Source organism: Lytechinus variegatus, chromosome 11 (genome assembly GCF_018143015.1).
Source record: "Lytechinus variegatus isolate NC3 chromosome 11, Lvar_3.0, whole genome shotgun sequence".
NCBI lineage: Eukaryota > Metazoa > Echinodermata > Echinoidea > Temnopleuroida > Toxopneustidae > Lytechinus > Lytechinus variegatus.
This window is the reverse complement of record NC_054750.1, coordinates 30,783,872-30,800,270: the sequence shown is the minus strand read 5'-3', so window position 1 is coordinate 30,800,270 and position 16,399 is coordinate 30,783,872. Positions and strand designations below refer to the sequence as shown.

Genomic DNA, 16,399 nt, shown 5'->3' with positions numbered 1-16,399 from the left:
TTGACAAATCCTTAAAAAAAAAATGGGTAAAAATGCTCCATGTGGGTAATTATGTGTCCAACCAACTTTGGACATTTCTTTGGGGGCATTTTCATTTATTCAGTATGATGAAAATTTTGCCCATTCAAAAGTAAATCCTGCTTATCTTTTAACCCTACTGAAAAATATGCCTCCCGCATTGGGTAAAACACTGCCCCAATTGGTGCTGGTAAAAAAAATTCCCAATATTTTTTTAAGTGTACAAAGCCATAATCGGTGAGGGGGGGGGGGGTCATCGACGGTTTCGCCAGAATCTCCTCTAATATAAACAGTAAAAACGCTGTTTAAGATTTTATACAACGCTGTTTACTATATGAACCTTACAGTATTTAATCAACCTTTTAAACAATCATGTTTAATTTATTGAAGATTAGATTTTGAAAATTAAACTTTGTTGCTGAAGATTTAAACACTTGTTTAAACTGTTACTGTAAACAATTACTGTAAGGTTCTTATGGTAAACAGCCTTGTACAATTTTTTTTACTGTGTAGAACGAGACAAATTATAGCATTTGGGGTGGTAACCCCCCCCCCCTCACCTCACTTTTTTTTTGGGGGGGGAGTCTTGTGAGATATTCTTTGAGGAATACTTGTCTTTTTTTCAAAGCTGATGTTACCCCTCCCCCTTTTGGGGGCCTGAACCACCTAAAAAATCTAAAAAGGGACATGTTCTGTAAACCGTTGATACCGCTCTCCATCCCCACGTACCACTTGCTTCTTCCATGTCTTCTTTGATTGCCCCATTCTCCTTTGACAATCTAGCTTAAATTCTCAACATACAATTGACCCCCGTTTTGAAACGTGTCTGATAAGTTTTTATTATTTTTTTTTTCAAAGTAATTTTCAATGTTTGCTCACTTTCTGGACACAATCCTATCGCAAGCCGTTTATCAAAGAAAGGCGGCGAATTTAGTTTATGGATCGAAAAGTGGATTTTCCACTAGCAAATCTCGTTTTTTGTTGATTAAATCAGTGTTAATAATAATGGTGGCTACTTATATAGCGCACAGGTCCACCTTTCGGTGCTCATGGCGCTTCAAGGAAAATAAACACAAAACACAATAGAAAACAAACAAGAATAGAATTTGAATTCTCCTAAATAAACACAATATTAAACTGTTAATGGGAGATTAAATAAGTTTTCAACTGGGACTTGAATGTTACTGTTGATGAAATTTGGCGTAATTGGATAGGCAGTTGATTCCAAGCTTTGGTCCTATAACAGAGAATGCATGGTCCCCCCATTTGTGTTTTGTTCTGGGTGTCTGGAGCAATAGAGCATCAGATGATGAGCGAAGACTACGTGAAGGCTGATATTTTGAGATAGAGCTGCTGAGATATGTGGGGAAGAGAGAATAAATTGAATGATGTATTAGTAAAAGAATTTTGAAGGTGATTCTTTTACCAACAGGCAGCCAATGTAAGGACTGGAGGATTGGCGAGATGGAGTCATACTTTTTAGTGTAGGTTAGGAGACGGGCAGCAGAGTTTTGTAGACGTTGAAGTTTTGTCAAATCTTTTTGTGGGAGGTTACAGAACAATGAGTTTGAAAAATCTAAACGGGAGGAAATTAAAGCATGGATAAGTATCTCGGCTGCAGGTTTAGAAAGTGACTTTCTGATGAAACTCAAATTACGTAGCTGATATCTGACATTTTGTTGGACTTGAGTAATATGGTTGCGAAAAGTCATTTCCTGATCAAATATAACCCCAAGATTACGGGCTGTTTTAGACGGAGTGATGCAAGAGCTACCAAGATGGACATGACATGACTGAAAGTCAATTTTACTAAGCATAAACTTCGATCCAAGTAATAAGAATTCTGATTTATCATCATTCAGTTTCAGGCAATTAGATACAAGCCATGTCTTAAGGTCTTGTAGACATGCTTCAAGTTTTGTAATAGCAGAGTTCAGTGATGACATTGAGGGTTGAAAAGACAAATAGAGTTGTATGTCGTCGGCATAACAATGGTATTTTATGCCATGTTTACGAAATATCTTGCTGATTGGTTGCATATAGAGGGAATAGAGCAGTGGACCTCCAACAGAGCCCTGGGGTACCCCAAACTTCAGAGTAGTTAAACCTGAGATAGAACTACCGATTCTAACATATTGAGATCGTTCTGAGCGGTAATTTTTCAAACACTCTTGATCTAAGCCTGATTTTTTCAGCGTCGGATGGATGACAGCTTTTTTACAGACCTGTGGTACAACTCCCGAACTAAGACTTGTATTTACTATTCTAGTAATGACAGGCAACAGAACTGTGGAACATTTCTTAACCAAATCTGTTGGGATTGGGTCGAGTTCACATGACTTGTTTGGAGAATTTTTTATAAATACTTCCATCTCACTGATAGTGACAGTTCGAAATTCCCTCAATTCTGACTTAATTTCGCTAACAGTGTCATTTGAGTGTTTTTAGTGTTCCACTAAAAACTAAGTTTGTTTTCTTGTCGATAAACTGGGATTTTCGTTGATAAGCTGAGTTTATCGGCAATGTAATTTGATATGGTATACAAACGGGTTGCTATACCACTGATCATCACGGACCCTCTCACCTCCCTGCACTGATCACAGACGCCCTCTGTCTGTTTTTTTCTAATCAAGGACGTGAGAGGGCGTGTCGGTTCTAACAACTTGATGGATCTGACCATGGACTCATCAACAGCGCCATCAACAAGCATTATTTTTTAAGAGCTAACTGGAATCATTTCACTTCGTTCTTCCGGATTTTCTTTTCCCCCATATGGCTTCCTTGAATGTGTAGGAGACCTTCAAGCTACCTCCATTTTGTCGCGGGAATATAAAAACAATAAGGAGGGCCAGGCTGACTTACTCAGGTTTTGCCCGTTATCATGCGTTTAAGGGCAATGGAACATTTGATTTGTTTTCGGTGGCTAATTTTGAATGTTTGGGCTTTTATAAGAAAAAAAAATACTGGACAAATCGGCTTCTGAATTGCTTTCTTTTTATTTCTTTTGGATCACCTCCTCAAGAGATGATCTTGAATAATTTGTTCCGTATCAACATTAATTCTTTGCAAAAAAAGGGAATTGGATGTGAAGGGGGTTATGAACAGGAATCCGAGTACCCACTCTAGCAACACGTTTATCACCATCATCTTTATTATAATTATCATTATCATCAACATCAACATCATCATCATCATCATAATCACAACCACCACCACCATCACCATGATCAGCATCATGATCATCACGACCACCACCATCATTTTTGTCCTCCTCATCCTCAATATCATCATTATCATCACCACCAACACTACCTTCACCATCATCATAATCATTATCATCATCGTCCTTTCTGGCATCCTCCTCTTCCTTTCTGGCATCAGCATCACCATCTGGCATCCTCCTCCTCCTCATTATCACCACCAGCATCATCATCACCAAAATCATATTTGTCCTCCTCTTCCTAAGTATCATCATCATCATCATCATCATCATCATCACCATCACCACCACCACCACCACCATCATCATCATCACCATCATCATACTGCTTTCTGGCATTGCCATCCTCCTTTCTGGCATCATCATCATGATCACCATCACCACCATCATCATCTTCATCCATCATCATCATGATCATCATCATCATCACCATCCTCCTCCTCCCATCGCTATCGTTAAGATCATTAACACTCCACTATGAGAAAAATTACCATTATCATCAACGATGTTATCACCACCGAAATCATCAGCAGTCCTGATATTTCTCAATATTGTCATGGAATTCGTTTCATTGAATATGAAAAAGAGGTGGACGGATGGGAGGGGCGGGTGGGGTAAATATTCGCCAACGTGCTATTTACTTAAAATAACACACCTATTGTTAGATAATTTTCTCTCCTTTTTTCTTCTTATTGTCGAATTGTTCCGAATCAGTACCAAGCTTTCAATCAAAACTTCATCTTAAAAATATAGCAAATTTTTTAACAAATCGAAACCTAACATCATCACACAAATTAATCAAAGTTGATCTCGCCACCTAAACACGTTAAGGTAATTGATAGGCAACACATCAAGCAAAAACAATATGAAAACACATTCAAATATTCAAGTTAGAAAAGTACTATTTATACATATAGTGCATTTAATTGCATTTCATCAAATCAACAGACATCAAAATAATATTTCTGTACATCAATAAACAACTCGGGAATGTATTAAATGAACATAACTCTGTCGGCCTGTTGGGGGATTGGGACTGTCTATTCAATAATCAACCATGTGTTCACAAGCAAATTGAATAGAATATGTTATCATAAGATTGATAATAAAAACATATTAAAAGTGCAGCATTGAATACATCTGAATCATGTGAATAAAATGAGGATAACCAAGACGGGGCAAATTACTAGGAAAGTCGTATTGACATTGTGATTTCAGGAACCTTCCACTGGGTCTAATAAAAAGGTGACCTTATTCATTCTCAAGAAATGAAGTAAGTCAATCGTGGAGGTTTACAAGTATAAAAGTTTGTAGTTCTTTAGGGTATATTTCAAAAAGAAACTTATTATTTTCAATAAGAGGCCAAACACACAAAAACTTTTGACAAATTCGGGTTAGAGTCCGTTGAGTCACACTCCGTTCGTTTCTTTTTGTAAAATCAAGAATGGAGTGTTTATATCCCCAAAGGACTACACATTGAAGAGTAAAACATTTCTGCACTGCAAAAACTCCGGTGTTGATTTAACACCAGTCCTGAATCTATATATGTCCACACCAGAGAAGTATTGAAACAACACCAGTTTGGAATTAAACCGATGCTGTTTTAATACTAATTGGTGTTGTATAAACACCTTTCTGGTGTTATACCATAGCGAAACTGGAGTTGTTGAACACTTCTCTGGTGTGGACATATATAGACTCCGGGCTGGTGTTAAATAAACACCTGAGTTTTTGCAGTGTGAAGAGTGTATATAGGTTAGAGCTTCTAATTATGAAAACATACACTAATCTCAAATCAATGATGGCTGGCAATGAAAGCAATTAAACAAGCCACAAGTCCGTGATGAAAATGTAGAGGACAGCGGCATAAACATTATTATGCAATTAGTTAACCATAATGATAATTATTATGTGGAGTATTCAGAAGGGTATCTGTGGCATAGTATCACCGAGTGTCTAGTCTTCCCCTTTAAGTATTGAGGATAATACCAGCGGTTCTCTCGCATAGAGAATGCACTTAGCATTTTAAAAATCATATATGGACCCGTTTATCTGTTTCCCACTACAGTTAGTCAATGATACAGACAACAAAAATCTCCCCGTTAGTGAATCCCAAATATTGCAAAAAAACAACAACAAACAAGTGCACATCGTTTTTGTGCATTCACTGAAATACCATTACCAATTCATTGTTAGATTTTGTTTTGAAATTCGACAAATGAACAAGTTAATGACAAATAGAAATAGTTCACCCAATTGTAGAGCAACTTTTAACCCTAAACGTACTTATATTATCTCCATAAATTGTCACAAAGATCGTTTTATTAGTATTCTGAAGTCCATCCATCAAGCCCGATATGTCACAACTATGTAGTTGCAGATCAGCCTTTTTCAATTCGGAATTCGTGTATGCAAGCCTTGGTGTAATAAAACCTTCAGGCAAATAACTCGTTTATATATTATTTATTAAATCAATGATTGAAACCAAACTTTCAGTCTACTTTCTTGCAAAGAAATGATGATAATGATCGTATAATACTAATATTATATTGAGTATGCCTCATGTCCCCTCTTGAGTGGTTTCAATATACATAATCTATACTATTTTGTTAATTGTCTTTTCCGTGCCAGTTCGCGAAGTCTCATTACGTCTTTGGTAAGAACTGCCACTTCATTCCTCAAAGTCGCATTTTCAACTTCAAAGAAATTCGATCGCGCAGTCCGATAATCATTGAGCAATCGTTTCGCGTCACGACACTTTTTAGCGGCGATATTGTTTCGAACGCGTTTATCGCGATACTTTTCAATTTGGTTCATTTCACGTGTTCGTTGACGAGTAAGCTGGCGGATGGACGGAGCAGAAAAGTCCTTCGATTGAAGTCGAGCACCGACTAAATCCGAAGCAGCTTTAGCAAGTTCAACATAGGCCTGTGCCTCCGCGCGATTCATGGTTGGGCTAGGATAGGGCATTAGTTTTCTGGCCTGTTCTAGTTCGTCATCGATATTTTTCAGCGGATTCGAATGGAATTCAGTCTTCGGCGGGACCCACTGGACATTCAGCGGGACAGAGGGAACACAATCGATCTCCATTTCATGATTATCTTGTGGAATCTCATCATCCTTTTCCTGTTTGATGTTCATGAGGATAGGATCATAGCTTGTTGTAGGTTCTTTGGGAGGTGATTTCGCCTCTGGGTTAGTGGTTTCCCCCTCTTCTTGCTGAACAAGTGACCGTAGAAACCTGGCACGTAATTTATGAGGCAGCTTGTTGATTTCTGCAAGTGATGTTTCAGAGGTTTCGGATGAAGTACTTTGTGGAGAAGTCGCTACTGGATTAGTTGCTGTTGGCTTAGGAAATCTGGTGGGTGCTTTGTCAATTGGAGGGGCTCTTTCGGAGACCCTGTCTAATGGGAAATCACCAGGACGCATGTTTTCTTCTGGTGATCTTGCCTTGGTAACGCCATTGGTTTCTTTTGATAGCTCTGAGGGTTGGTTAGTACTACCTTGCGATGAACTTACAGGCGTACTTCCTAAGAGTGACGGTACTCTAGGAATTATTCGTCTCGTAGGATTCTCGAACTCGGGGCGATTGAAAGGATGCACGTTCTCTGATGACGGGGTAACTTGGAGACCAGATCCCTGGGACAAGGTAGCGCGGGCCACTGATTGAACTGCATATGGTAACCCAGACTGTTGTAAGTCGGGTCGTGGAACGCATGGGAGGGGTAGTCTGGGCTGTGGTAAACCAGACTGTAGCAGGTTAGGTTGGGCCACAATGGTCTGTGGTAAAGTCTGTTGTACCATGCGAATCTGTTGTAAAGCGGGCTGTACCATACTGGACTGTGGTAAACCTGGATGCACCATAATGGATTGTGGTAAAGTGGGTTGCATTAAACCTGAATGAGCTATACTGGTCTGAGGTATACCAGGTTGTGCCACAATGGATTGTGGTACAACTTGCTGTGGTACAAGTGACTGTGACACACCCGACTGTGGTAGGAGTACAATCTCCTGGGGAGGTGTAGGGATCTTGGATAAGGGGTTCTGGTACGTAGGGATTACCAATGGAACGGGATGTTGGGAAGCACCAACAACTTCTTTTTGAGGACCTTGTGGTGGTGCCCTGACGTCAATGGCCACCAACTGCTTAGGTTCTTTCACAAGGCTATCCTGTACCAACCGTTTTATGTTTGCCAGTTCGCTTCGAAGGTCTTCATTCTCTTGGGCTAGCTTGCTCACCTTGCTTTCCATTAAAATATCTGCCATGCGACGTTTTTCTCGAGATCGCTTCGCAGATAAGTTGTTCTTTATTCTTTTAACCCAGTATTTCTCGTCTTTCGTACTTTCGGGAACAAAATCACGTTGTCTTCTACCGGTCGCACCGCCCATTAGATTCTTAGACACGCATGTATCCTTCGAGTCATCCATTTCTGAGCTATCGCTGGTACTGGCGCGTTCTTCGGCATCCGAGTCCATACGAACATTGATCTTATTTCGGTTATCCTCCGAGGTCTTTTGAACGGCAGGATACACCATTTGAACCGGTCTCTGGTGGAGTGGTGACGATGTCTTCAAGTTCTCGACAGCTTGATATATTCGCTTAGGTTTGGAACAATGCAGTCCATTTCTCCGAGCCTCATGCTTAGGCGGAATGGTCTCCAGTATCACTATGTCGTCCTCCATTCTTGGTGATGACGTCGTTAGATGTAATCTCCGAATGAAGTGGGTATATCATATCACGGTGATATCAGATCTCGGGATCCTAAAATGAGAAAAGAGAATAACAACAGAGAATTACTTAGCGAAAGCGAACCCCCGGATGAAGGGGGGGGGGGGTGGCACTTACATTGACGTATGGATACCATGCGCGACCCGCGGCCCCCCCAAAAAAAAAAAAAAACCGTCCGTGTGCTTACGAAAAAATGTCTTTTTCAAGATAGGTCACATAATTAATCTGCTTCAAATGAGAAATGGAAAGCGTGGTAATGAAACATGACCCACTTTTTAACCCCTCTATAGCCCACCTCTAGTAAGAGGGGGGTAAGGGGTGCATTTCTTCAAGAGACAAAACAACAATCAAGTCCCTATGAAGAATGTATGCACAAGATAACATGATTTAGATTTCCAGTCAGAAATCAGATCAAGGATCACCAGATTTCGAGGGACGGGGATGTCACGCTGGGGATCGTGACAGCAAGACGTCCCATTCTGAATAAGGAAGAAAAAAATGTTCAGTCCGTTCATCCGATATACAGAGTACCCTGTGATGACACCATCCAGGACGGATTTTTAGTGCGTGTGTGAATGGGGGCGGGGGGCGTGCTGGGCATAGGTGTTATAATTTTTTCTTCCACTTTCAAAATGTCCAGAGGCGGTTCCAAGAGGGGGGGACAAATCTGTATGCCCTCCTTGATGCCGCCGCTGCTAAAAGGATTGTGGGTCTGTAGCAGTAGACTAAGAGTTTATCGTCCTTCCCCTTCTATATGCGGGGACGGTTACTTACAAGTCCTTGTACAAACAATACAGTATTCCAATCCCATACGCTCAGGGTTAAGTAATCAGAATTATTGTGTAATAGTCTACATGCCAAGACCGTTGAGATGCCTGATTTCATAATTGATCGACCCCGGATTGTGGGTCTGCAGCAGTAGACTACGGGTTTATCGTCCTTCCCCTTCTATATGCGGGGAAGGTTACTTACAAGTCCTTGTACAAACAATACAGTATTCCAATCCCATACGCTGAGGGTTATGTAATCAGAATTATTGTGTGATAGTCTACATGCCAAGACCGTTATTGAGATGCTTGATTTCATAATTGAGCGACCCCGGATGAGCAACTTCGTAAAAAGGAGATTAGTGAATTTAAGATCAGGGCGGGGCTGATGCAGTATCCATTTATTTTGAAGAGTAAGTGAGTAATAATTCAGGGTGACACATCCGATTAAAACTCTAAACTCTTACATTGTATTTGCAATGCATGTATATTTTGGGGTAATGACATTTTTGTTTTCAACTTCACTACTTCAGAATAATGGTCGATCGTCCTTATACCTCGGTCACATTTGCTCTACGGCGGCCGTACGGCGAGTCGAAAACAGTCGTTTTAATAGGTGGTTTGAATAAAATAGAAAAAACCGGCTGTTTTCAACTCGCCGTACGGCCACCTTAGAGCAAATGTGACCGAGGTATTAGTCGGCATACGCAAACCTTTGGTTTTCGAAATTCGCACAATGCATACTGCATGCATAGACTGAAGTAGTACGAGGCTAGATTCACCATGGAAAGTCCATGGATTCACTAAGTACTGTACTGTCCATATATGGTCTAATTATTCTTAAGTATTAATTGTGCAAAATGAATGAAAAGAAAATGGGTATAGACCGGGGTATTTAGACCAAATGGCTGTTTAGACAAAATGTTGATGGATGGAATAGCATTAGACTAAATGAAGGTAGACGTGGTGAGTGGACGAGTTGGCAGTGGACGAATTTGCAATTTACCAACCAGATAGTCTAAGCACGCAGACTTCATACGCCATAGCTTGTTAGGAAGTAATTACATCACAGACCCCGGGATCACAAACCATGTGAAGGCGGCTTCAAACCCGACGCATGTGTACCTGGGGCCCTAGAATCGTCTTCTCTGGCTGAATTATGAACCGGGCCCCGTCTTACAAAGAGTTACGATTGATCCGATCAATCACAACTATGGACGGCCAGCAGCGTCAACATCTAAAAATGCAAATTTGTTCAAAATATTTTCTAGATATGCTATACATTCATATATTTATCGTTCTCTTGAAGATTCAGTGTGTTTCACTTTGTTTTAAGAAGATTGTAGGAATTCCCTGTAGAATAAAATCATGACACTGATGGATTTCCATAGATTGATTGGATAAGTCGTAACTCTTTGTAAGACGGGGCCCAGGTCTATCGAATTGAGACTGCTCTAGTTTTGAGACAACCAATAAAAGTTGGCGTTCTCCTTTTATCAGACCTTTATATCATTCTTCATTCATAATGGGCTGATACCGACACGCTTCGCAAACCATTTCATTTTCTTCAGATCGAGGAAACCCATTCAACAATGAGATCACTATCCGCAAACTGATACTTTCTTTTCAGAGTTCTCTTGGTCAGCAAATGCGAAATAAAATATATGAAAGTAATATTCAAAACCAACAAGTCTACAAAAAACATATATGAAAAAAAAACACAAAGGCAGTTAAATGGCTGTCCACATCATTCAATGACGAAAATATTCAATGTATGGCCAATACCAGTTGGTTTCACCATCGAATTATTCTTAGTATTCATGTTTTCCCCTTCAAAATCAATCATTACAGCATTTTGTATATATTAATATTTATATTTTTATGCACCGTATAGCCGCCGGTTAGTCTGCAGGCACAGACCCTCATTGGAACTTTGATCAACAAGTGTGCCCCCACGCAAAGACTAGCACATACAGAGCCTTCAGTACACAAGGCATGAGTAGGCTGCACATTCAGACCCTTAACTCGAGCGAAGGGTTTGCCCAGCAGACTAGCCGCCGATCGCACAACTAGGTTAGATGGGACCATTAGGGCCGTCTGCACCATCCCGAGTTTTCAAATTAGCGCGCTATTTCTGATCTGGCAAATTATCCCGATCTGAACAATCTCGAGATTTATCGCGCTATTTCGTAGGATTAATCGAGATTGCAATCCCAAGTCAACTTGGGATTATTTGCAAAATAGCGCGCTATTTCACGAATTATCGCGCTAATTCGTAGGTGCAGATGCACTCGGGTTTATTTATACACGGCAATGCATCGATGCCTCGCTCGAGCAGGAATTGCTCTTCTTGCGATGGTGGAGACGAAGTTTCTTGAATCTCGAGATTAATCGCGAAGAGGGCCGATCGGGCTAAAATCTCGAGATTGAGCAAACTCGGGATGGAGATGGGACAGAGGGGTCCGACCACTTGACCGAAGGTCCGCGAGGCCGAGGGTCCGCGAGACCGAGGGACCGCGAGACCGAGGGTCCGCGAGACCGAAGGCCCGCGAGACCGACTTTTTTTTCATCGGTTGCCGCGGTCGAGTGGTTTAAGACGCCTCGTTGCAGTGGCGTAACAGGTGCCTGTTAACGGGGGGGGGGGGGGGCAAATAATTCCCGGTAACTATATAGTATCAGTGGCGTTGCTAGGATTTCATGACTCATGAGAAAGACACACATATCTCACCAACAAATTATAATGCGAGCACGCCTGCTCACCGCCCTAGCGGTGGTGCGAAACACGTACTGCGCGCACGAAATGTCTCTCTAGGGTTTGGTGCAGGGAGGGCGTGTTTCTGCTAACTTACAGTATACAGTTACGATCAGAGGCGTCGATCCTGGGGGGGGGGGATAGGGGGGGGGCAAACATATCGTTTTACCCCCCCAATAATTCCGGATGTGTAAAAATAAAATAAGATTGTAATGTTAGACAGAAATCGGCAAGCGAAATTGAAATGCGCAACTCGTTCTTTATTCAAAATCGTGCTCAAAATATCCGTTTTTTCAGAGTGGAATATAAAAATTTTCAGGTCGCGTTTCGCGCTCGCATCACTTCTTAAGCAATAAACCCATACTTTTCATGATAAAATAGGTGAATAGAATGTCCCGTTTTCAGGTAAACCTAAAAAAAAAAAAAACTCCCGCTTCGATTTGCAATAATAATATTTGGTTGGATATACATCATGTTCTTTATTGAAAACGTCTATTAAACTGTCAATTTTTTCAGATCGAAATATCAAAATTTTCAGCTCGCATGCTTGCGTCAATTGTTTATTAAGTTACCCATCTTAATCATTGTTACCCAAAATGCTTGGAATATCAAGCTTTCAACCGGCAACCGATGAAGGGAAAAAAGTCGGTCTCGCGGACCTTCGGCCTCGCGGGCCTTCGGTCTCGCGGACCCTCGGTCTCGCGGACCCTCGGTCTAGCGGACCTTCGGTCTAGCGGGCTGTCACCGGGACAGATACTTTTATTTTCCTTGTTATATCAGATCTAGATCAACAGTTATATAACGTTCGCAAATAGTTCTTCTCTGTATGGTGGTTACGTAATCATACGCGTCACAACCACCTGATGAAAAGAAATTCAGGATTGCGGTTCAGAATTAGTATAGTCTCGTCACGCAGACTACACACATCCAGTGGAGAAAGCTAAAGATTAAAGGGATGGTCCGGGCTACAGCTTAAAGGGGAATCCAACCCAAATAAAAACTTGTTTTTATAAGAAAAAGAAAAATCAGACAAGTTGATAGGTGAAAGTTTGAACAATATTGGACAAACAACAAGAAAGTTATGAATTTTTAAAAGTTGTAAATATTGGTAATTACTATACTCATAGAGACTTTAAATTGGCCGCATATTGGATGTCATAGTGATGTAAGGCAAGGACTATTCCTCCATGTACTCCAATACATTATTTTGGCTAAAATGTCATATTTCCCAAAAGTTTTATTTCAAATTATATTTTTCTTTCATGAGGATATAAAACAATATACTACCTTGGTTATGTTTAGATTACTGCCCCAGGGGAATGGGTACTTAGGAGAAAACCACAAATCCCTGATAATAAAGTACATGGCCTATGGGAAAGTTGTCCTTGCCCCTTGTCATAATTTACTTACCCAGTTGCCAATTTGAAATCTATGTACTATTAGTGATCTCAATTTTAAAGCAGCTATAACTTTCTTATGGCTTTCCTATTTCTTTCAAACTTTCACTATTCTGTTTAGTTTATTTTTCTTCTTCCCAACACAACATTTTATGGCCAAGGCTGGATTCCCCTTTAATAAATAGAGTAGAATTCACTGGGCAAAATGCCGAAAATTTCATCAAAATCGGATAACAAATAACAAAGTTATTGAATTTTAAAGTTTAGCAATATTTTGTAAAAAACGGTCGTCATGAATATACATCAAGTGGGCTGATGATGTCACATCTCCACTTGTTCTTTTGTATTTTATTATAGGAAATTAGGTTTATTCAATTTTTGTCCTCCAGGAACTAGAAACAATTTATTGACAACTGATTTAGTTCATAAGATATTTATTGCTGCAAATTATTTCATTATAAGGGAGACATATTATTCACACAAGTATAAAATAAAGAAAAAAATTATGATTTTATGTCATAACATAACAAAACTGAAAGTGGAGATAGAACATCATCAGCCCACCTAATAAATATTCATGATGACTGTTTTCACAATATATTGCTAAACTTTAAACTTCAATAACTTTATTATTTGTTATCCGATTTTGATGAAATATTCGGCACATCGCTCAGTGAATTCTAATCTATGTATTAAGATATAGATATTTTCAGCCCGGGCCATCCCTTTAATCTACTGAAAAAATATCGAGAAATACAAATAATACATTCTACTTATATACATTGAGTGTTTACTACTAATTCAGAGATTTTTTTACAGTGCAGATTTGAATATATAGAGATAATCGAATCAGCATAACGCTTAAAATTTCATCAAATCGGATGTAAAATAAAAAAGTTATGACAATTTAAAGTTTCGATTAGTTTTCACAAGATAGTTATATACACAACTCAGTGACATGCAAATGAGAACGTCAATGATGTTCCTCACTATTTGTTTTGTTTTTAATGTTTGGATTATACAATATTTCCACTTTCACAGATTTGACAATTAAGGACCCACTTGATTGAACAATAAAATGTTGAAACAATGGTAATACCACATAATTCAGGGAGGATTAAAACTTTTTTCCACAGGACGTCGACAACTGGGAGAAAGTTGAAACATTTCATATTTCATATAATAAAATACAAAATAAATAGTGAGTGATGTCATCAGCCCCCTCATTTCCATAGTGACCAGGATCAGGATGTGAATATAACTAATTAATTTCAATCAAATAAACTTTTTGTTTGGGAGGATTTGTCCTTAAATTAATTTTACTACTGTAGTGTATTGTTCCCTGAAAGTAAAATTTACGTACTGCACTTATAGTAGTATTTTTTTAAATACTAATTTTTTTAATCGTAAATGATACCAATTACCAACCAACCACAATCTAAAATCTATTGGTATAAGTGCACCATGAGGGAAATTATGTGTCCAACAAAAATTGGGCATTAATTCTTTTGGGCATTTCTCTTTATCCAGTGTGATGAAAATTTGCCCATTCAAAAGTAATTGCTGATTATTTTTAACCTTACTGAACAATATGCTTCCTGCATTGGGTAAAATACTGCCCAAAATTGGTTGGACACAATCATGATTACCCTCGTGGTGGTAAAAAAAATACCCAATATTTTTTTACAGTGCAACCAACCAACCAACCATCCAATCAATCAGCCAATCAACCAACCAATCATCCAACCAACCAACCACCCAATCATCCAACCACCCAACCAACCAACCAACCACCCAACCAACCAACCAACCAACCAGCCAACCAACCAACCAACCAGCCAACCAAACAGCCCCGCAAAAACCAACCAACCAACCAAGTTGAGGTAAAAGATGCCGAATATGTATCAGCAGCTGGACATAGAGGAACTGATGGACGATTAAAATCCCCCACCTAATTGAATACACATAAGTATGCAAGCCGGGGATGCAATTACCATCAAACAACGTCTTAATAGCAGAAATAGTAACAGAACATCACAGAATTATCTTTGCAAGATAGATTCACATTGCTAAACATGTATGACTGCAATTATGTAAATGTTGAATTATTTACCTACGTCTCTCTGTCCTGAGGTGAAGATTCATTAAACAAATGTAGATTAAGATCAAGATCGAACTTGAAGATGAAAACAGTTTAGGTCACTACAGTTCTTAGCTTGTTATGGTGAAATATTGCCAGCAAAAATGCATATTGGTAATGCACAAATAGATGAAATGATACTGGTAACCGACGGACGGTCTGTGGTGATCTAAATAGATAGATAACACGAGAACTCGTAACCTACTTTCATGATTGAGCTCACTTCCTAACAAAGCAATTGTACTAAATGTTACGCAACCAGTTTGGCAATATGCGCACGCGCAGCAGATCATCCTGGGTTCACGAAACCTTCTTGCATCATCGTCTAGTCTAGTATTCATACCCTGATGTTGTTATGGTTATTACCAAACCATGGAGGCATTATGATCCAGGATTTTTCAAAAGGGGGTGGCACATTTTCCCGAGGAAAAATTTGACATGAAAAAAAAAGAAAAAGGCTTTCAACCAAAGATTAAAGGAATTTCGTCCACGAAATAATTTGACATGTAAAAAAGGTCCTCACTTCCGAATGGGGGGGGGGGGGGAGAGCGTAATTCTGTTTAACATTACAAATTTTAATTGTGCCTCTCAAAGGTGGGGGGGGGGGGCACGGGCCGGCTGTGCCCCCTCCCCGGATTCACCAGTAATGATCGATAGCAGATCTAATGAAAATCCTTTAAAAAAATGAATTTAATTTTTCCATTCAAATCGTCAGTTATTCCGAAGAATTTACTCGAAGGTTCGATGGTCTGAACACGGAAAATTAACTCGGGCGTCAAATCTGACAACACTTGGTGTCTATACTTTAAAGGGGAGGTGATGTTGAAATTCGATCCATCCGAGAAATGAACGTTAAAGGTCAAGTCCACCCCAGAAAAATGCTGATTTGAACGAAGACAGAAAAATCAAACTAGCATAACGCTGAAAATTTCATCAAAATCGGATGTAAAATAAAAAAAAAAGGTATGACATCCTAAATTTTCGATTATTTTTCACAAAACAGTGATTCAACAGTTACAAGCAAATGAGACAGTCTGTGATGTCCCTCACTCACTATTTATTTATTTCATTGTTTGAATTGTACAATATTTCATTTTTACAGATTTGTTTCACTTGACAATGAGGAAGAAAATAAAACATTTCATCTTTCATGCAATAAAAGACAAAATAGTAAGTAGATGATGTCATCAGTCTCCTCATTTGCATACCGACTAGGATGTGCATATAACTGTTTTTTTAAATAAAGCAAAACTTTAAAATGTCATTACTTTCTTATTTTTTATATCCGATTTCGATGAAATCTTCAGTTCACTTTTTATTCAATCAACATTTTGTTGGGGTGGACTTGTCCTTAACATGTTTAGAGTAACAAAATG

The 16,399-nt window shown here is 39.3% G+C and overlaps 1 protein-coding gene across 2 annotated transcripts; it reads right to left on the bottom strand.

Annotated features, from left to right (window-relative positions):
* Nucleotides 1-5,643: 5,643 nt before the first annotated feature.
* On the bottom strand, nucleotides 5,644-15,274 carry LOC121423816. Of its 2 annotated transcripts, none has more exons than XM_041619313.1 (2): nucleotides 14,997-15,274; nucleotides 5,644-8,000 (listed from the first exon to the last, which is right to left on the bottom strand). In XM_041619313.1, exon 2 carries the CDS (start codon nucleotides 7,919-7,921, stop codon nucleotides 5,840-5,842), a length of 2,082 nt encoding a protein of 693 aa, XP_041475247.1. In that variant the 5' UTR covers nucleotides 7,922-8,000; nucleotides 14,997-15,274; the 3' UTR covers nucleotides 5,644-5,839. The 2 variants fall into 2 exon arrangements, with proteins under 2 accessions (XP_041475247.1, XP_041475248.1); XM_041619314.1 differs by having other exon boundaries at nucleotides 15,001-15,274.
* Nucleotides 15,275-16,399: the final 1,125 nt, after the last annotated feature.

What these genes read in the sequence shown, in the direction of transcription:
- LOC121423816 (XM_041619313.1), bottom strand. Translation starts at nt 7,921, where the DNA reads ATGGAGGACGACATAGTGATACTGGAGACCATTCCGCCTAAGCATGAG.